Below are 21,503 nucleotides of genomic sequence, written 5' to 3'. Positions count from 1 at the left end.
AGAAGAAGGAGTGAGCCAAGGCCAGAGGTGGGAAGCCTGGCCTGGAGAGACACTGCTCCTGGGAGGATACTCTCAGATGTGGATCCTTCCACCAGCTTCCCCACCCAGGGAGAAGCAGAAAGCCAAGCAGAAAGCCGGTAAAGTCAGTGGGGGGCGGGAGGTTCCCACAATGGCACTGGGAGGGGAGAGGAGGGCATCCAGGCACACAGAGGATGGTAAAGGCAGGGGCTCTGCAGGATCCTTGTGCACGCCTTCATGAGGCCAAACCTGCTGGCAACTGAATCGAACATTCCTGAATTTGAGGATTCGCTGGGATTATATGCTGTCCTCTCTGTGTCAGACTGGAAGCTGCCCAAGGGTGGGGTCTGTAATTCCCAAATCATACTGAGAAGGCCTGAAATCGTGGGATGGGGGGTGAAGGCTGCCAAGTAGATGCTGCTGAGGTCTGGAGACCCCCTCCCATGAGTCTTCACTCCTGCTCAGAGCCTGCTGCCCTGGCCCTCAGAGATGATCCAATATGTAGAGCTCAGGGTGGGGATGGAAAGAAGCCAAAGTTGAAGGGCAAAAGAAAACAAGAGACTGGGCTATATTGGAGGGGCCAGACCCTTGGCCCGTTCGTTCCCCATACCCTCACCTGCAGCCACTCCCACCCTCCTCAGCTTTGCTCAGCTTCTGGCATGACATGAAGACCTAACAGCCCCCCATCACACACCTGTCACACACATAAATACAAACACATGCACAAAGACACAAGATACAGTGACACAATTATGTAATATACATAGACACAAAGACGCAGTCACACAGATGTCCCAAGAACACACTAACACATGAACACAGATACACACATACAGCCACTGGCACACAGAGATGCACTCATTCACACAGACATGCACTCACCGGAGCAGTCAGGGGAGGCTGCCGATTGGATACCCTGCTGGCTTACTGGCCTAGGTACTGCCATCCCAAACTGAGTGGCACAGCACATCCCCTACCTCGGACCTGGCTACAGGGGCGCTCCAGGTCAGTGACCTGATGGTAAGGGCAACATGCCTAGGAGGGGCAATGCTTAAGCTGAGGAACTTTTAGATGCGCAGTAGGGGAGGAGGTACAGTTTTTAGGGAGGGAAAAAATGGCCCCTACAAAGGTCTGGGGTAGTGGGGCAACTGTGATGCCCAAAGAACTGTGGGGCCCTCGTCTGGGAGGGGGAGGCCAGCCCCCCACTGCTGGGAGACGTGGCTGAGAAGCAGCCCTTGGCCCCTGTCCCACCTGCGCCCAGCCGGGGTCCTCGTGGGGGCCCACTGTGCAGACCAAGCTTCATCAAGGAGAGAGCCAGGCCCAGCCGGGCCCCAACGGGCTGACCTCACCTTCAGTCTGACCCTGGAGCCTAGGCTAGGGCTGGGTGGCACGTGGAAGGTGGGATGGATTGGGGACTGTAAGTAAGAGGAGTCGGGACCGGGGGGACAGGAGGGGTCTGGGCCGGGCCCTCCCTCACCAGCGGCTAAGCTGAGCCCCGAGGTGGGCCCTTTGGGCGGGGAGACAGAGCCCCTCCGCCGCCGCCGGCCGCAGGAGGCCAACCAGGGGTCTGGAATTCCTCTTCCCTCCCTCCGCCTCCCCTCCTCACCGCCCCCCACACCCACCCGGGAGCTGCGGGCGGGCGGAGGGGGGGCGCGGGGAGGGGCGGCGGCGCGGGCCGGGCTGGGCCCCTCGGAGAGGCCCGCGCAGGCAGGCCCCGCCCCGGCCTCGCACATCTGGGCCGGGAGCGCGCGGCCATCCGGCCTGGGGGAGGGGGCGGGGGCGGCGGGGCGCGCGGCGAGCTGGAGGCACCGGCCGGCGCACGTCGAGGGCTGCGGCCGCCGCGGCGGGGCACGGCCACGGGCTGCGGGCCCGGGATCCAGGCGGCGGGACGGAGGTCGAGCTGTCGGGAGCGCGGAGGTGAGTTCTGGGCGCCGGAGCTCCCCGAGAGGAGAAAGGCGGCGAGGTGCGCCGTCCGGTGGGTCCCGGGCTGTCCGCTGAGACCCCCCCCCCACCCCCGCCTCCAAAAAGGCTTCCTAGCCCTGTGGGGCCGGGCTGGGGACGGATCCTGCCAGCCGTCCTCTCCAGTGGGGCTTCGGAGCGGTGACCGTGGGCTCCCACCTGGGCTTCGGGACCCCACACCGGCTCTGCGGAGGGCGGGGGGGGGGCTGAGGACACCCCAGGGCGGAGGTAGGGGTGGGGCTGCGGGGCTGGAGTGGGGCCGAGGTCTGCTCCAATAAGCCAGTTTGTGGAGGACACAGTGCCTCGACCAGACACGGAGACCTGGGGCTTGAGACCCGGCTGTGTGTGTGTTTGGGGGTCACCTGGTGGGGGAAAGGGTTCCTAGGGCCTATGGTCTGGGAAGCTCGAGAGTGGCGGAGTGGCCAGGATGCTACAGTTCCAGACGTGGGCAGGCCTCCTGACCAGGGACCTCTGGTTTCTTTCTGTGAGGCCAGTTCAGGGGCCCAGGTAGGGTGGGGTCTCCACTCCCTGCAGAGGCGGTGGAGCGGCTCTGTTAAAGCAAGCGTGGGGGGGGGGGGTAGAGAGACTGCGAAGGAGGGAGCTCTAAAATATGGCCTCCCTGTGCGAGCAGAAGGGGCTCTGGAGCCCCAGAGGGTAAGGGAGGTGATGGGGGGACTGGTGGGCAGAGGATGGGAGGGGCTTCGGATCCTGGGCTCAGTGGGACAGAGGTTGTTTGTGAACTGGCTGCTGCAATGATGAGGACCCAACAGGGGTGGGGCAGGATGTATGGAAAGAAAAGTTGAGGACAGGGAGGGGCTGTGGGAGGCCATTTATGCCTCCCGCTGCCCCACCACAGGAGAGGCAGCCCCCCTACCCCACAGCTCCTAGTGGTCTTGAGGGTTCCTCTCCAGAAACAGACTGGAGCAGCCCTTTGGGTGCCATTTCTAATCTGTCCCTTGGCCCTGGTTGGTCCAATCTGTGGCTTGGGAGAAATGCCTGTGGCCTCTCTGCCTGCTGACAGAGGCCTATTCCGTTAAAGAGCCAGCAGGACATTGAGCAGAGAACAGTGGATGGGAGAGGCAGGGTCCAGTGAAAGGAAGCGGGCAGGGGAGGGAGGGGAACTGTAAAGATCTGGGTGGGCTCTTTGTCTACATGGGCAGAGGACAGGTATGTGTGGAGTCCTGAAATCCAGCAACACTACACACCCTCAGTGTTCTTTGGGGGTGTAAGTACTCAGCCTTAACGTCCCCTTTCCCAGGAAGAGATTCTGGGAAAATGTTCTCCATCAGCCCAGAAGTCCTAGGCTTTTGTGAGTCTGGGAAGCACTCTGGAATGGGAGTCTCCTGTTTTGAGTCCATGGACTCACCCACACCCCATCCTGGTCCCCAGTGACGGGTAGATCATACCTATTGGGTAGAAGTCAGGGCCAGAGGTCAGCGTGAAGCTGAAGATTGGAGATCAATATGAAGCCAAGGACTAGGGGTCAGTCCATGGGAGGGTTAAGGGTCTGGCTGTGGGTAGGGTTGGGGTCTGGCTGGGGCCAGAGTTTAGCCTGTGCTTGTAGCCAGGAAATGAAGTTCCTTTCTGCATAAATCAGACTACCACACCCAGTTATGCTCAAACCCATAAGCATCACCAGTCTGAATTAGTGGGCCCCTGGGGTGGGGGTCTACTTTACCCCATGTCCAGCTATGGATACTGCCCAGTCATAGCTTTGGGGAGCCAGTGTTGTCTCGAGCTTCATGATTAACATTCTTTTTAAGTGTTTCTGGGTATGTATGCACGATGGGGGATATCCCAAAGACATATGAGGCTGCCACTCCCTTCTACTTCCATCTCTCAAGGAATCATCAGGATCCTCCTTCTTTAACACAGATTGATTTAAGTTCTCCCTCCCTCCCTCCCTCCAGAACTCAGAATGATTAGAATAAAAGTCTTAATAAGACCAGAAACTTCTGGGACACCTGGGTGGCTCAGTGGTTGAGCCACTTTGGCTCGGGGTGTGATCATGCCCCTTTGGCTTGGGGCATGATCCCGGACTCCTGGGATCAAGTCCCGCATCAAGCTCCTTGCAGGGAGCCTGCTTCTCCTGCCTCTGCCTATGTCTCTTCCTCTCTCTCTCTCTCTGTGTCTCTCATGAATAAATAAATAAAATCTTAAAAAAAAAAAAGACCAAAAACTTCTAACGAGGAAATTCAAAATCTACACCATGAAGGAAAAGAAAACTGCTCACACCTGTACAAGTCCTCCCTTAATCAACCACTTTCCTTACCTGGACTTGTTGGTCTTCACAAGTCCCCTGTGTGACCCATTTTACAGGAAAGACAATGAAGCACAGAAATGACACAATCACTCTGGCCAGGTGCCATCATAGGCCTTTGCTGGCCCTGAGACCTCAGGGGAGGGGCACTCTGTGTCCACATACTCAGAGATGGGAGATAACTGGAGCAGCTTCAGACAGCTGGGAGGACTGTAGGCACACAGTTTGGACATGGAATCCAGCTTAGAGTGATAACTCCTGAGTCGTTTTCTCCTGGTGGTTCTAGATTGATTCGCCTCCAAATACAATAGCATTGGTCCAGAAAATTCATTCATTCCTTCAACCTCCTACCACAGAGCCTGAAACAAAGAAATGCTCAGTGTTTGCTGAAGAATTGAAACAAACTACCAACAGGGCTGTCAGCCTCTCCCTTGTGTCCTCATTCCAGTGGTGTGCTGGTAAATGTTTTACCATCAACTCTCTCAGAGGGAGAAAAACCTGATGTAGAGGGTTTGCCAGTTTCTGTGGTGTAAATGCTTCCATTGTGGCTGATTTCAAGTCACCCATGTGCTGTCAATGAATACAGAGTTGGGAGGAGACGCAGAATCAGCTCTTGGGGCTGGGGAGGACCACCTCCAGCACACCACTCCCTCCCCCTAAACTGAGCCCCTGTTCTGGCTCTCAAGAGCCATACCCATGCCTACTATTGGCTTTCCCGTTTCTTAGCACCACCCTGCTGCTCAGAGTACCCACAAGCAGCCCCTATCTTTCTCGTGATTCTCATTCCTGGGCATCAAATTGTGCGCCTCTGCTGACAGCAGGATTGCAAGTGTCTGGAATTTTTTTTTAATATTTAATTTATTTATTTACGAGAGACATACAGAGAGAGGCAGAGACATAGGCAGAGGGGGAAACAGGCTTTCCACGGGGAGACCTATGTGAGACTCAATCCCAGGACCCCAGGATCATGACCTGAGCCAAATGCAGATACTCAACCGCTAAGCCACCCAGGTGCTCCAAGTGTCTGGAAATTTCTATGGTGCTGGACATGGGGGAGTATTCTGGACATGTCGAAGTGTCCGTCCTTCCTGGGGCTGGGCTGTGTAAACTGTGTGAGCAAGGGTGTGTGCGTTTGCGTGTGACAGTGCTCAGCTCTGTGTGTCTGCCTGTGTTCTGTTAGCAACACCTCCTGATGGGGCCACTGGCTAGAGGGAGTGGGCTCTGAGCAGCCTCCCCTGTGTATAGTGGGGCTGCCCGGCCTATAGCTGAGGACAGTAGCATGGGTGATCTGAAGATTGGCCCAGAGGTACGTTGCATGGCATCTCTCAAACTTGAATGCACATAGAACCATGTAGGATCTTGTTAAAATGCAAGTTCCGACTCAGCAGTTCTTGGGCAGGGCCTAACAGCTCCCAGGGGTCCAAATGCTGCTGCCTCCAGCCTGGCCCCTAGAACTTCACAGGCACAAACTCAGGTTCCTCCCATCTTAGGAAGGAAAATGAAAACATATCTCCCCTCCTCAAGCTCTGTGTTCCTGCAGCTACTGCCCTCACACCAGCCCCTGATCTCAGCCAACCTTCTTGCAGATGCTCACTGCATTCTCCTACCCTCTGCTCACTTCTTGCCGAGGCTCGCTTGACTTTTACCCCATCTCCATCATTCACCGAAATGCTGGCTCTGGGCCAATGAAAACAAGTGTTTCGAGGCTCATCTAATAACTTCTAAAGGCATCTAGCTTCGAGTGCTTGTCTTAGATCTGAGATCTTCCCTGGAACCATAGCAGGCGTCCAGTCTCCTCAGGCAGCCTGCCTTCCTCCAGACAGCCTTTCTGTGCTGATTCTCCCTTCTCTTCCCCCGCTACTCCCTGCCAGGCCTCCCTTGACCATGACTCCCAAAGGCACATCTCCACCTCCGCTTTCTCTCTGACCTCTGCATCTCATGTCATCTGGCTCCTTGTCTGTTCTCTTGGCAGTTTCAAAACTGTACCCAGAAGTCTACCCCTTGCCCCTGCCAGCCTGACCTTCTCCAGTGTTCTCCACCTCACCGGCCACCTCCTAGCTCAAACTGGACAATGTCACCTTTGACATCTTCTTCTTCCTAATTCCCCATATCCAATCTGGCCATCTTCTGTCATCGGCCCTGTTGGTTCTAACCTCTAACTCGAGAACTCTGCTTCTGTCTCAAGACATACAGCCACCACTATCATCCATCACCTGGAGCCCTGAGAGGGCTTCTGCTTCCGTGCTGCCTGCTGCAATCTGCACTCTCCATACAGCCAGAGGGACTTTTGAAAATGCCAATTTAGTCATGCCTCCACCTCTGCTCTGCTACTTCAAACTTTTCAAGGTTTGCTGTTGGCCTTCATATAAAACCAAATCTAAAATAGGGTCCCCGAAGGGTGCCTGGATGGCTCAGTCGTCTGCCTTCGGCTTGGGTCATGATCTCAGGGTTTTGGGATCAAGTTCATGAGGCTCCCTGCTCAGTGGGGAGTCTGCTTCTCCCTCTCCCTTTGCCCGTCCCCCCTGCTTATGCCCTCTCTCTGTCTCTCTTTTTCTCTCTCTCTCAAATAAAATATTCAAAAATTTAAAAAATAAAATAAGATAGGGTCTTGGGGGCCTGCCTACAGGATCAGACCAGTCCAGCCTTTCTGCCTGGTTTGTATCCAGCTGTGACCTTGACAGCATCCTTTGTAATCTCAAATTCACTTGGGTGATTATCTGACTCTAATCAGTTTCCCCACCAGGCTGTGGGCCTCCAGGGCAGGAACAGTGTCTCTCTGGGTCGCTGATGCCTGCTAGCACCTGGCACAGAGTGAGCGCTTGAAAACATTTAGGAGCATCTTGATTCCAATAAAGCCACTGTTAAAAAGATATTTTTGAGACAAGCAGGGACTGTGGAACTAAACATTAGATGAGCCTGAGGGATTGCTGTTAATATTGTTACACATGACACTGGTGTTGCAGTGTTGTCTTTAAAGCCTTTATCTACTGGAGAGATGTATTGAAGATTTTATAGGTGAAGCAACATGATGCTTGGGATTCATTTCAGAGGACTCCAGCCAGAAGTAAACAAATAAAATAAATAAGCGTTCAAGGAGGAAACAAAAGAACAAATAAATGCTGTTCTGTTTGTCTGTTCCTGCTCACAGTCACAGGGCCTGCAGAGATGCTAGCTGTCCCGGACGTGGGCCTGCAGGGGCTCTACATCGGTAAGACTCTGCCTCACCAACCTTGGCCCTGACCCACCACCCCACCCGCCCTGGCACTGAGACCCACCCCCAGTCTGCATGTGGGTGTCTCTCCCACTCTGAGCGAGCAGACACAGGACTGTGTGTGTGAGTGTATGTCTGAGTGTGTGCACCCAACACTCACAGGACCATGTGTATGTGTGCACATGTCTTGAGCAAGTTCTGTGAACATGGGACCTGGTAGTAGTGTATTTGTGTTTGTCTGTCTGTCTCTCTGCCTGCGGGCAAGTCTCTGTGTGCAGGACCTTTGTGACAGTGCATATATATTGGCAGGTGGGTCTGCATGCACAGAATTCTGCATGTGTGCACCCACTTCTGCCTGTGGCCTGGCCTGGGGGCGGGCCCTGGGCTCTCTGCAGGGGTGGGAAGCCAGGAGGCAGGAGGGACACTCCTCAGGAAGTCCATTAACAAAGACCTGGCGGGCTGGGCCTTCCTTCCTGCCTCCCGTCCCCCGCTCCGCTTGAGCTACAGCAACTTGGCGCCTCAAGCTGGAGCTGGTGGCAGGGCCTGGGCCTGTACTGACCGCCTAGAGAAAGGAGCCCTGGGAGAGTGGCCGCCATCCCCTGCCCTTCCAGCACCTTGGGACAGACTCTGACCCTACCTAGGCACTTCCTAGCATCCCCCCACCCCATGCCTCACATATGTTCCCCGGGGTGCCCCAAGGCCAGGGAGAGCTAGGACCTCTCAGGGCAGGACAGCTGCTGAAGGAACACAGGCCCTGGCCCTGGCTCAGCCTAAAGCCAGCCAGACATGTTTGACATGCCAATGAGTCTGCACACCAGACCCCATGAGCCTCCTGGGCCAGCCTCCCTATCCCCACACCTAAATCTCGGGGCAGCCGCAGTACCCCCAGTGTGGTGGTGATGAGCCACCAGCCCCCACCCAGGGGATGTCTGGCCAGGCAGGCCCTTGAGCTGCCTGACAAGCCAGACTTGGGGCTGCCTTCCGGAGCTGCTCTGCCTCCTGCCCCCAAATGCCAGCTCCAGGTTTCTGCATGTTGTGAAGGGAGGCTCAGAAGCCAACGTCCTAGTGTTGTGGGCACCCCCAGCTCAGGGCTGGGCTGGGGGAGTTCCATTCCCCTTCTTGGTCCTCACCAGGCAGCTGGCTGGGACCGTCCTTGGCCCTTAGTGAAGGGAGGGTGGGAGGGTGGCTCCTTCAGCTCCTGATTAGAACCATGTGGCCAAATGCTACTGGGGAGGGGAGCAGCCCCACCTCCTGCTCAGTTCCCTCTGTGCATCCCCATCTTCCCTGGTTTCTCTGCCCTCCACCCTCACCTCTGCCCCAGGAGCCCACTCACCCCATCTCTTCTGCCCTTCTGGCTCTGGACTCAGTCTCCTCCATCCCCCATAATGCTTCTCCATCTTTCCCCTCCCCTTGCTGTGTCTGAGGGATGCTGGGGGAGACAAGGAGTCACCGGGTGAGGCCTGAGCCACCCTTCAGGGGTAGATCACCTCAAATTGACTAAACAGGCCCTCCATCTGCCCCTTCTTCTGTCTTTTCCCTCCCCCACTAGACCCACTTCCCCAGCAAGGTGCCTCTTGTCTCAGCCCAGTGAGGACTGATGGAGAACCTCCTAGTGCCAGGCCATCAGCCCCTATCCTGATTGTGCCAGAGTGACTTGCCCTCTCTTTGCAGGCTCTAGCCCTGAGCGGTCCCCTGTGCCCAGCCCGCCGGGCTCCCCAAGGACCCAGGAAAGCTGTGGCATCGCTCCACTCACACCCTCGCAGTCTCCAGTAAGCCTGGGAGCAAGGATCTTGGTGGTGGGTGGCCTGGATGCTATGGAGATGGGTCGTGCTCCAGAGAGCAAAGCCTGGTGTCTAGCAGAGTCCTGGTGGGGCCTGGGCTGGGCTGGGAGTGGTGCCATGCCTCTTGCCCCAGCACACTCCAGTCATGTCTCTCCCAGAAGAGTCAGCCTCAGGTGACCTTGGACTATAGAGGTAACAAGTCTACTAAGGTGAGCCCCACAGAACTAACACCCAAACAGCCCCGCTCTGGGATGACATCCATGGACCAGACCCCACCTATGGCAGGGGGACATCTGAGCATGTAGTTACTTTAGGGCCTTAGAGCACTGGGCCTTTCAGAGTTTCTCAACGTCCTGTCACCCATAGCCCTCCCCGAATACAAGTTCTATCTGGGGAAGAGAAGACACATTGCTAAAAATTAGCTTGGAAACTATTAACTTGAAGTATACAGGATATAATCCGCCCCTGCAAACTCCCTGGGTCACCCCACCCAAGGTGGTGTCACCCTAGTGATCCAGCCTGAGGACCACCCCCCCTTGTTCTCAGAGAGCCCAGGCCTGGCCTGGGAGAAGGAAGGAGCCACTGTGTGCATGTGCACAGGCCTTTCTTCTCTGCCACAAAACCGACACAGTCTGGTTGTCTCACTGTGGCCACAAAGATCTGGAGGGTCAAATATACACAGATTCTTGTGTTACTAAAGCTGTCCCAAGGAGCTGTGAGATGGGGGTGGGGCTCAGGAATGGCCAGGCAGAAGGTGGGCAGAGAACTGAAAGAGGAAAACCAATGCTTAAGCCAAAAGCTGCAGAGGGCGACCTGAGAGGCCTTTGAGATTCTGAGCAGTTGGCAGCTCCAGGGCTCAGCCTGGAGCGTGGGAGGGTGGGAGGCGAGGGGAGCCCGGACAGGTAACAGAAGCCAGGGCCAGTCTGGACCATAGCCAGAGGAGAGGAGGGGCTTGGGTATGCAGTCAGTCAGGCCCTCAGGCTGCTGCTTAACTCTGGGTCTTGCCCTCACAGAAGCCCGAGGCCCGAGCCCCCCAGCATGCTCCTTTCTCCGTGGTGGTGGCCATCGACTTTGGCACCACCTCCAGTGGCTATGCCTTCAGCTTTGCCAGTGATCCTGAAGCCATCCACATGATGAGGTGAGGGTAGCTGGGCTGGGAGATGGGAGCGGGGGTCTTCACTCCCTGGGATGGGCCTGGTCTCAGAAAGACTGTCACTGAGGACACATGGAATCTCCCCAGAGCTCCCTCCATCCTTAGCACACACACAGAGATGCACATATATGTGTTTTTTAAATAAAAGTGGGATATCATAAGATTTGCCTTACTTTTAAACTTGCAATATTCTTTTGTAGATGTTTCATGTCAACACATAAAGCCGCAATTTCTTTTCTTTTCTTTTCTTTTTTTTTAATTCACCTGCTTTATTTTTTCTTAAAAAAGGAAAAAGAAAAAGGAACCAAACAAACAACAAAAACAAGGTAGCTGCCTGGCTCCCCTGGGATCTAGATGTGCATTTTGTTTGACAGAGCTGTTCTTCATATCAGCTCCTGTTAAAGCCACAATTTCTTTTAAAAGCTGCATAGTATCCCACAAGTACATATGTGTCATGATTTTTCTACTGATAGTTTTAGGAGGTTTCTTCCCCTCTCATTTTTCACTATTACAAAAAGTGCTGCAATGAATATCTTCCTTGAAAGCCTGTGCTGCACTTTGTGTGTGGTCAACAGGCAGATTCCTAGATTGAGCACCAGGCCCAGTTAAGGTCGGGGATGTGAAGGATCAGAGGCTTGACTGAGTTGACAGGCCACAGTTGTCATGAAAGAAATGTGCAAAAAACCCATTCTGATAAGTTTTGTTTGAACAATGCCTTTGTTTGACACTCCCCTCTAGGCCTCAAGACCCTGATCTTTTCTTTGAGTGTGTCTTAAAAAAAAAAAAAAAAAAAAAGATTTTATTTATTATTCATGAGAGAGACACAGAGAGAGAGAAAGGGAGGCAGAGACACAGGCAGAGGGAGAAGCAGAGGGAGAAGCAGGCTCTGTGCAGGGAGCCCGATGTGGGACTCGATCCCGGGACTCCAGGATCATGCCCTGAGCCAAAGGCAGGCGCTAAACCACTGAGCCACCCAGGGATCCCCTCTTTGAGTGCGTCTTAGTGAAGCTGCAGCCAGTAGGTGGAAGACCCTTCTAGAAGACCCCAAAGCTCCATCCCAGACTGGGATGGGGGAGCAACGGGGCTTCCCCAGGGCCTGGGAGGATGAGATGGCAGGGTGGATGAAGAGACAAACATTAGAGTCACTTCCCCAAAGATACAAGGGACTTGACCTGCATGAACTGTCCTTCCCCTTTCTTTGTTCTATCCACATCCATATCAAGCCACAAAGGCTCTGGGCACTTAAAGCCCTCTAGGAGCTGCAGGGCATTCAAGCCGGCACGCTTGTCAACACACACAGCTGAGACCATGCTGGACTCCATGCTGGGGCTGAGGACCAAGAAAGGACACTGTCTGATGAAGGAGACAGTCACGGGAAGTAACTGGAAAACTTCTTGGCTTCCTCCCAAGCCCTCCCCCAACCCTACCAGCCACCAAGCCCTGTCATTTCCATCTCCCTAATATCTCTGGAATACCCAGACCCTTCTCTCCATGGTCACCACTCCTAAGTTTAGCTCTCCCCTCTCTCACCTGGATGGTAGCAATATCCTCCTCTCTGGTTTTTCTTCTCCATTTTTCTCTCCCTCCAGTCTGTGGCCACATGGAGACCAGTGACCTTTCCTCCCCCATCTCCTCCTCCTTTTCTCTCTCTTTCTCGCCCTTTTTCTCTCTCTTTGACTGGGCTAAATGGCTTTATTAGAGAAAGACAGGATTACAAAGGACTTAAGAGTTGGCACTAGGGCCCTTCTTCTTGCCAAATGTGGACACAGCATTAAGAAAGCACCAGTTCTGGGACGCCTGGGTGGTTCGGTGGTTGAGCACCTGCCTTTGGCTCAGGGTGTGATCCCGGGGTTCCAGGATTGAGTCCCACATCGAACTCCCCGTATGGAGCCTGATTCTCCCTCTGCCTGTGTCTCTGCCTCTCTCTGTGTGTCTTTCATGAATAAATGAATAAAATCTTTAAAAAAATAAAAAAGAAGAAGAAAGCACCAGTTCTGCATCCACTGTTTGGCCTGGCCTATCTTCTTTTTCTTCTATTTGGCCACTTTGGGTCTGCCCTCTTACTTTCCCAGCATGGCCCAGGGAACCATGGACTTTACCTTCAAGCATGTGGATGGCTACTTCCCAGTCTATGTGAGCCTTGATCTGAGCTATTGGCCCCTAGCCAGTCACCTCAAGGGTATGTAGCTCCTGGGCGTGAATGAAAAGCTCTGAACCAGAAGCTGAATGGCGGTCACCACTGCTGCTACCACAAATCTAGGCAGAAGGGACAGTAGCTAGTTCCCATTGCTCTTTCATACCTCTAAACTTTTGCACATGCTGTTCCTTCTGCCTATATTCCCAGTTCCTTCCCCTAAAGGCTGCAGGGACAAGCTTGGCTTAGAGGGGTCCAGGCATCAGAGAAAGGCAGAGGGAGGGGAAAAAGAAGTTTCAAGCCAATGAACTAGACAGGGAGTTCTGGAGATCCAGATGGCACCTGCAGATGGGGAGGTTTGGAATCTGATTCAGGTTTTGAAGCCCTGCTGGAGGTACAGTCAACTTGGGGATAGCTGTAAAGGTGGGTCAGATAGGAATGATCACCAATGCCTTGAAGGACCTTGGCAGTAGAAGACAGCCTAGAAGGGGGCATACCATCTGGCTGGGAGAAATCTTTTGCTAGTGTCCTCTAAGGATACGTCAGGAGGCCAGACCCAGACAGGTGGATAATGGCCTGCTGCTGCTTAAGAGTACAGCAAAGTGAAGTCCAATGGTGCACCTCATGGGTGGAAGCAGGAGCTGAGAATGTTGATGGGTCCTGTGGCCCAGGGATAGGGAGGATCCCATGAGCAGCATTTATGGAGATTTAAGTGGATGCCAAGCACCATCTTCACAAGAACCCTAAGAGGTGGGTATTATTATTTCCATATTACATGCAGGCAGACTGAAGCTCAGGAAGGCTAGGTGGCCTGCCCAAGGTCATACAGCTGATCACAGAGCTGGTTCCCAACCCCAGGAAGGGAAGGTTTCACTGGACCGCACTGACAGCCCTGTGCCTCCACAGGAAATGGGAGGGCGGGGACCCAGGAGTGGCCCACCAGAAGACCCCCACCTGCCTGCTTTTGACCCCGGAGGGCGCCTTTCACAGTTTTGGCTACACAGCCCGCGATTACTACCACGATCTGGACCCTGAGGAGGCGCGAGACTGGCTCTACTTCGAGAAGTTCAAGATGAAGATCCACAGTGCCACTGTAAGGCACGCACCGGTTCGGGGACCAATCCAGCCAGGGAAGCGGGGCCAGGAGGGGAAAGGAAGGGGCTCCTGTAGGGGGAGCAGAGGTAAGAGGTGGGGGAGAGGCTGAGAGGGCGGGGCTAGAGGTGGGGCCAGGATTGGATGAGGGGCGGGGCTAACGAGAGGGGCTGGGGCCAGAGCTACTAAAGAATTAGCAAGGACACTTCAGAAGGGAAGTACCAGGAAGTGGGGGGATTTTTAGAGAGAAGTCGTCAGGAAATGTGGGCAGAGCTATGACCTTCGGCAGAATTGCCAATATCCCTGCCAGGATCTCACCTTGAAGACCCAGCTAGAGGCTGTAAATGGAAAGAAAATGCCAGCTCTGGAGGTGTTCGCCCATGCCCTGCGCTTCTTCAAGGAGCATGCCCTTCAGGTGCGCTGTGGCCCCACCCCTGCCCACCGAGGCAGGAACCCCCGGGGTCCATCCTCTCCTCTCACCCTATCCGTCAGGGGTCAGAAATTATCTTCTCTGGCCCCTGCCTTCCCATCTGATGAAGCCTGCGGGGGACACACAGGTGTTGGGGAAGGGGGTGTTAGGAATTGCTCCTACTCAGCTGGGAAGTCGTGCTGAGGCCTGAGTAGTTCCTCCAGCTCCCATACAGCCCTAAAGGCTGAAGACACCCCACACCCCAACACAAACCAGCTTATCCCTCACTGCCCCCTCCTGCTCCAGGAGCTGAGGGAGCAGTGTCCATCGCTGCCAGAGAAGGACACTGTGCGCTGGGTGCTGACAGTGCCTGCCATCTGGAAACAGCCTGCCAAGCAGTTCATGCGTGAGGCTGCCTACCTGGTGAGGACGGGCAAGCAAAGCAGGGGGTGTCACTGGGGAGGGCTCCAGGGAGACCCCAGGCCCTCCTTTACCCACCACCCTTGGGACCAGTCATTGTGTAAAGACCTCTGGCCTTCTCCTCCTGAGCACACTGGATGGTTGTTGCCCCCAGGAGAGGGTGTGAGTCTGCAGGAACAGAGAGCAGGGGGACAAGAGGCACAGCCAAGCCAGCTTAGCCGGTGTCTTAAGTCAGGTTCCCTAGAAGCAGAGCCCAAGACAGGGACTCTTGTGCACGTGGTATATTGAAGAAGGGCTCTCAGGAGAAAGAGGAATGAGGGAAATGGACAGGATAAAGACCCGAGCAGGAATGTGGTCTCAACTGGAGTCTAGCCTCAGCCAGGTCCCATGGAGAGTGCTAGAGGGAGAACTGTACCCAGCAGTTGACCACAGTGAGGCAAGGCACCTGGCTTTCTGTATATCCATCAGTCTGTCTTGGTTGCTGGGGGGTGTGTGGGAAACTTCTCCAAGTGAGATGGTTTCCTCCACCTCAGCCAGCACCAGTATTGTCAGGGACTCCACCACCATGCCTCAACCACTGTCATTTCTTGAGCAAGGGACACAGGATTATGAGACGATGAAGGAAAGTGATTTGGACCAAAGCTAGGCTTCCTACCATAAGAGATGCCCAAAGGTCTGGAGAATGGGGGGAAGGGTGGACAAGTCAAGTCCCCCTACCTCCAGTGAGATGGAGTGAGGAAGTAAGGAAGCACAACCTCCCAGAGCAAGGCTCATTGTTTGGTCCTTGGGGGACATCCTAGGACCTCCAAAAGGCCTGCCAGTGCACCCCCTGGAAGATATCAGAGCTCCCAACCCCCACCCACCATGGGCCAGGTATGCTCCAGGTGTCAGATCTGTGTGTGCCTGCACTTATAGGAGCTCACCCTGAGGTAGTGGGCATCCCTACTGCAGAGACCAGGATGAAAGCAAGGCTGTGCCCAGCCAGGATAAGCACTGCCCCCCACCCTGCCGGTTTATCCACCCTGGTTCCTCCCACACTGTTCCATGGCTGCCAGTTCAGGAAGGGCTGACCCTGGACAGGAAGTCTAGATACCCACCCATCCCCAACCCCCACCCAGTCAGAATCCAGGGAATCCCACAAAACCGTAGAGTACTTCCCACAGGGATCCCCTGTCCTGATACAGGAAGCAGAAGATCCCGAGTGTTTTTCTCCCCCCAACTGACCTGTCCTGGCACCTGGAATTTTACTGTTGTCTCTTGGTGCCTGTATCTGATTCTCTGGGGAAGCAAGTTCTTCTGGGAGTGAGGAGGCCTATGGGTATTCTCTGCCAACCAGCCTGGTGAAGGACATGAAGGACAAGGGTTCAGGGAGCCAAAGGGGACCCCCCACACATACCATCTCCTCTAATTGGTGGTCTGGCCATTACACCCCCATACACACTGTGCTAGAGTCTGGGCTAACACTTCAGTTTGTGCTCAGCTGGCCAGCCCTGCACATGTGAAGGGGACCTTGCTGCAGCCTGGGCCACCTTAGGCAGCTTGGAGGGACAGAGCCCAGGTGCTCTAGGTTTCCCACTCTGTCTAGGGTCTCTTCCTCCTGGGTAACCCCATGGCATTCCTGGCAGTGGCGGTGCCACTCCCCAGCCTACTCACAGGGTGGCTGGGAGGCAGTTCCACATGTGTGCAGCACTGGGGGGTGGCGGCGAGAGGCCCACCATGGGTGGGGTGTGATGGAGAGGTGTTGGGAGCCCCACAGGCCCTGGTTGCCTGCCCAGAGGTGCCATCTTAGGTGTGACACTTGACCCATAGAGCTCCCTGGCCCTGCCCACCACCTCTCCCCAGGCTGGCCTGGTGTCCAGGGAGGATGCAGAGCAACTACTCATCGCCCTGGAGCCAGAGGCTGCCTCTGTCTACTGCCGCAAGCTGCGTCTACACCAGCTCTTGGACCTAAGCAGCCGGGCTCCAGGCAGTGGACGCCTGGGTGAGCGTCGCTCCATCGATTCCAGCTTCCGGCAGGGTGAGCTTCCCCCAGGGGCACTACCCAATGGTATTACATTTGCCCTTGGAGGGTTGGAGGGTCACTGAGGCCAGAGGCTTGGCCATGTCCAACATAAAGAGGAGATAACCCCTCCTCCCCCGTCTCCAGCCCAATCTGAGAGGGCAGAAACATCTCTGGTGCAATTCAGTCTAAGGGAGGAGGCACAGCCCTGACCTGGGGAAGCCCAATCTGAGGACAGAGATTTCATGTTGCCCTGGAGGATCATTGTCTGAGGAGGGTAGGACTCAGCCCCCATCCTGAATCTGAGGGTAGGGGGAAACAAACTGTCCTGAGGGGAGGTGCTCAGGTACTGACAATGAGGAAGTCAGCTCCCATTCTGAGCCAAAGGTGGTCTCTAAGGGTTTTGTCTTAAATAGCCACTGAATCAGCCGCCTCTCCCATCCTGGCACATCAGCTGTCATTCCCCTTCCCCCACAATAGCCTTGAGCTCCTGCTACCAAGCTCCAGCTCCAGTGTCCCTGGACTGGGCCCTGAGACAGCTATGGTCAATCTTAGTCACTCTCCCAGATACCATCTCCTGTAAGTAGGAGAGGTCCCTAACGCTAGGCTCCCCTGAATCACCCAGGACCAACCTCTCCCCACCTCCCCCAGCTAAGCACAGGTCCTCCAAACTGTCCCAACTCTGATTTTGCCATGCCTCAAGCCTGCCAGCATTAAGGGAATGTACTGTAGCCAGAAAAACTTCCCCTCAGCTGTTGGTTACCCCATCAGGTTTTTCTGGACCCTCTGAGGTTCAACATTGCCTTCTCCTAGTTAGAAGTAGTAGAGCAGGAGTTTCAGGAGAACTGGCTGGTCCAGATACTCATGGAGGGTACTGGTGGGAGGATGGGGGTCAAGATTGGTAGCTGAGGCACCTCCCTCTAACCCCACTGTCCTGCTGTCCCTCCCTGCCTCCCCCCCAACCCCAGCCCGCGAGCAGCTGCGCAAGTCCCGCCACAGCCGTACATTCCTGGTGGAGTCTGGTGTTGGAGAGCTGTGGGCAGAGATGCAAGCAGGTGGGGGGACAGAGGGATGTTTCTTGGGCCCTGAAGGGAACCGTAGGGGCAAGGGAACCTTCTTGAAGTGGGTTCCAGACCCTAGAAACCCTGCCCCTACTCCTCCATCAGCTGCACCTAACCTGGTAGTCTTCCCATGGTCACCTGCACCTCCATGTCACTCAGCCTCGCCCCTAACTCTCACTTCTCCGGGGGATTCTCTGCTGATAGAGTCCTGGAAACATTTTCCCCAAAACCCTTGCGCCCCTTCCCGGTGGCCTAAGTTTCAACTACCTGAAGCCCCTTACAGCCACTCCTACTCCCATCCTCCCCGCAGGCAAGGGTCTCTGGTGTGGGGCAGGGCTGGGGGCTGGGTGAATCTGGAAGGGGAGCAGAGCGGAGGGTGCAAAGCAGATCAGGAGTGTGTGCTCACGCTCGCCGCCACAGGAGACCGCTACGTGGTGGCAGACTGCGGAGGAGGCACGGTGGACCTGACGGTGCACCAGCTGGAGCAGCCACATGGCACCCTCAAGGAACTCTACAAGGCATCCGGTGAGTAAGTAGCCAGCCAGGCAGCACGCTGGGTACCCAGGGCTCGCGGGCCCTGCCACCGCCCTCTGGCGGCGGAGTCTGCGCCGACGTCCCCTTTCCCCCCTGCCCGACCCCAGGCGGCCCCTATGGCGCGGTGGGCGTGGACCTGGCCTTTGAGCAGCTGCTGGGCCGCATCTTCGGCGAGGATTTCATCACCACCTTCAAAAGGCAACGGCCGGCAGCCTGGGTGGATCTGACCATCGCCTTCGAGGCCCGCAAACGCACGGCAGGCCCGCACCGTGCAGGGGCGCTCAACATCTCCCTGCCTTTCTCCTTCATCGACTTCTACCGCAAGCAGCGAGGGCACAACGTGGAGACAGCCCTGCGCCGCAGCAGGTGGGGCCCGGGGACCACGGACTCAAACCAGGGTTTGCGGCTGGGGAAAGCCCCTGCAAGGGAGGATGTGGGTCCCACAGGACAGTGGGAATCCGCCCCATCTGCCCCGTGCACATTTCTTGCCAGCCGACAGCAGGCGGAGGGCATGAGCATCCCAGCTAGAATCCGCTAGAACCCGGGTGCCAACTGGGGCACAAATCTTGAGCCTGGAGGAAGGGCCAGTAACTTTCTCCTTGCACCACACCCACCTCGACAGCCACACACAAACACACACCCTATACCAGGCAGTGTGCCTTTGTTCCTCCGCCCAGAAGCAAAGAGAGGCTCCTCTCCTGGGACTTCATGCCTGGAACGCAGGCGGGCTGCTAAAGCCCCTGAGGGAGTGGGGTTGGAAGAACACACAATTTGCAGTCAGTACCCAGCCACACTGGCCTTCCAGGAACCCTGGAAGAACCCTGGACCCTGACCCATGAGCCTGTGCCCCCCTTCATCAACAGCGTGAACTTCGTGAAGTGGTCCTCACAGGGGATGCTCAGGATGTCTTGCGAGGCCATGAACGAGCTCTTTCAGCCCACCGTCAGTGGGATCATCCAGCACATAGGTGAGTGCCTGAGCTTGGGTCCTCCACTAACCCCCGCATTCACACTCAGGTGCAGAAATGATTCTTCCTTATTAGTGCCTGGACACATCCACACATCCATACACTGCAATGAGACCCAGAATCATCTGGAACACCTGGAGGACACAGTGTGGTGGGTATTAAGAACTAGGAGGGATGATATGCGTAGTCTCTCCAAGTGACAGAACCTCCGGTGCCTTGGTTTCCTTACTTATAAAATCGGGCGATAGTATTGGGTTCCCAAAACTGTGATCCCAGGGATTTCAATGAGCTGAAACATCTAGAGATGCGCACACAGTCGGCAGTAGACACTTAGTACGTGTAAATGCGTATCCTTATCTAGCCCTCCACATTGTGGTGGGAGAGGAAAGGGGGTAGCATGCTGGGGAAGCAGAGCCCGCGAAGACTGCCAGAAGCACTAAATGAAAACTCTCGCTTTTTCTTCATCAGAACCCGGCTACTGTTTTAGAGTGAAATAGCTAGTTTCTAGTTGCCAGCTGTGTACAGGAGGGCGGAGGGGAGGGGCCTGTGGCCGCAGGGCGGCGGCCTAGCGGCTGGTGCTCTCTCACCTCCTGTTCCAAGCTCTCACCTCCCCCTTCCCCCCCCCCCCCCCCCCCCCGCAGAGGCGCTGCTGGCGCGGCCCGAGGTGCAGGGCGTGAAGCTGCTGTTCCTGGTGGGCGGCTTTGCCGAGTCGGCCGTGCTGCAGCACGCGGTGCAGACGGCGCTGGGCGCCCGCGGCCTGCGCGTGGTGGTCCCGCACGACGTGGGTCTCACCATCCTCAAGGGCGCCGTGCTGTTCGGGCAGGCGCCGGGCGTGGTGCGCGTGCGCCGCTCGCCGCTCACCTACGGCGTGGGCGTGCTCAACCGCTTCGTGGCCGGGCGCCACCCGCCCGAGAAACTGCTGGTCCGCGACGGCCGCCGCTGGTGCACCGACGTCTTCGAGCGCTTCGTGGCCGCCGAGCAGTCGGTGGCCCTGGGCGAGGAGGTGAGACGCAGCTACTGCCCAGCGCGGCCGGGCCAGCGGCGCGTGCTCATCAACCTGTACTGCTGCGCCGCCGAGGACGCGCGCTTCATCACCGACCCGGGCGTGCGCAAGTGCGGCGCGCTCAGCCTCGAGCTGGAGCCCTCCGAAGGCGCGGTCCCCGGCCGCCGCGAGATCCGCGCCGCCATGCAGTTCGGCGACACCGAGATTAAGGTCACCGCCGTCGACGTCAGCACCAATCGCTCCGTGCGCGCCGCCATCGACTTCCTTTCCCACTGAGGGCGCGCGCGCGCGGGGCGCGGTGCCAAGCCCCACCCTGTGCTGGGCCCCGCCCTCTTGCGGTCCCGGGTCTGGGGCGCCGGCTCGCGTGGACAAAGCTGCTGGTTCTGAAGTCAGCGCCTCTTCCCCCTCCCTTTTGCCCGGGAAGATGAGGTCGCAGGATGGGTGGGGACAGACTCTAGCTTTGGAATTGGGCCCGGGTCCGCTGACTGGAAGGCTGAAAAGCTCTGCCAAGGGCTGAGGTCAAGGACTGGGAAAAGGTTTGTAGGACGGTGTGCTCACAGGGGGCACGTGACCTCGAAGGCAGCATGCACCAGAAGACCAAACCACGGTTTGAACTGGGTGGGTGGAGGGGTGGGAGGTGGAGATAGCTGGGAGAGGCCGGCCAGGGCGGCTGCAGGAGGACGGGGGATGTGCAGAGTTTGGGCCTGAAGGGCCCAGCACATGGACTCATGGACTTAGCCAGCACAGGGCGCTGGACAGAGAAACGCTACGGTGTAGATAAATGGCTGGAGGCTGGCACAAGCGGCACAGGGGTATGGGACCTTCCCGGGTGTGGTACTGGCCATCCAAGTATGACTGCTAATCTTTAAAGTGCCTCAATTAACAGGATAATGAGAAGGATACGGGATGAAGGCACTTATGAGAAGATGTGGGGGAAGCCGGCTGGGGGGCCTTCAATCAGGGCAAATGACTCATCTGAGAAGGCCCCAAGGGCAGCCTATGAATGACCCTCTTGCACCCTCTCCCAGCCACCGACAGTAGGAGGTTGGAGGACTGTAGGGAGACTGGAGAACTAAGGGCTGATCCTGGCTCTGCCGTCAACTCAGTGTGCCATTGGGACATTACCTCCCCACCCATGACGTGCAGCTGCCCACCTGCCTGAGAACCCTAAGGCGACAATAAAGCATTTATGCTTCAGGTGGGGTATAGCCTGCTGATACCTCACAAGAGAGGACCCCAATAGAGGAGTAGTGGAGGGGGCTGGTTCAAAAAAGGGAGTGCTTTCGGCTCTGCGCAGAGCTGGACACTGACCAGAAGGGGGCGCTGCTCTCTGTCAAACATCCCAAACAGAACTCGCCACTTCCAAAGACCTCTCTCAGGCCCAGGCAGAAGGCTCCTCCCCATTTACTCTAGTCAGCTTTTCCCAGGCCTAAAATACCACACGTGCACACTTCTTTGGAGGCTAGGTGCTAGAATACCACGGAGTGCCCTTGCCTCCTAAA

The 21,503-nt window shown here is 56.3% G+C and overlaps 1 protein-coding gene, 1 long non-coding RNA gene and 1 pseudogene across 4 annotated transcripts; 1 reads left to right on the top strand and 2 right to left on the bottom strand.

The window, feature by feature from the left end:
- The first annotated feature begins 1,821 nt into the window (after positions 1-1,821).
- HSPA12B (heat shock protein family A (Hsp70) member 12B) lies at positions 1,822-21,198 on the top strand. Of its 3 annotated transcripts, none has more exons than XM_077872368.1 (14): positions 1,822-1,935; positions 7,386-7,445; positions 9,120-9,217; positions 9,388-9,438; positions 10,243-10,367; positions 13,507-13,609; positions 13,919-14,023; positions 14,324-14,440; positions 16,280-16,454; positions 17,405-17,491; positions 17,918-18,022; positions 18,139-18,397; positions 18,895-18,998; positions 19,640-21,198. In XM_077872368.1, exons 2-14 carry the CDS (start codon positions 7,403-7,405, stop codon positions 20,275-20,277), a joined length of 2,010 nt encoding a protein of 669 aa, XP_077728494.1. In that variant the 5' UTR covers positions 1,822-1,935; positions 7,386-7,402; the 3' UTR covers positions 20,278-21,198. The 3 variants fall into 3 exon arrangements, with proteins under 3 accessions (XP_077728494.1, XP_077728492.1, XP_077728493.1); XM_077872366.1 differs by having other exon boundaries at positions 13,423-13,609; XM_077872367.1 differs by lacking the exon at positions 9,388-9,438 and having other exon boundaries at positions 13,423-13,609.
- Positions 3,840-15,921, bottom strand: LOC144298030 (uncharacterized). Its single transcript, XR_013365020.1, has 2 exons — positions 15,662-15,921; positions 3,840-4,596 (listed from the first exon to the last, which is right to left on the bottom strand). It is a non-coding gene; the product is annotated as an uncharacterized LOC144298030 (long non-coding RNA).
- Positions 11,845-13,011, bottom strand: LOC144298889 (small ribosomal subunit protein eS30-like; annotated as a pseudogene).
- Positions 21,199-21,503: the final 305 nt, after the last annotated feature.

This window comes from Canis aureus, chromosome 26 (genome assembly GCF_053574225.1).
Source record: "Canis aureus isolate CA01 chromosome 26, VMU_Caureus_v.1.0, whole genome shotgun sequence".
Taxonomy (NCBI): domain Eukaryota; kingdom Metazoa; phylum Chordata; class Mammalia; order Carnivora; family Canidae; genus Canis; species Canis aureus.
Note: the sequence above shows the minus strand (reverse complement) of the source record. Positions and strands in the feature narration are given on the sequence as shown.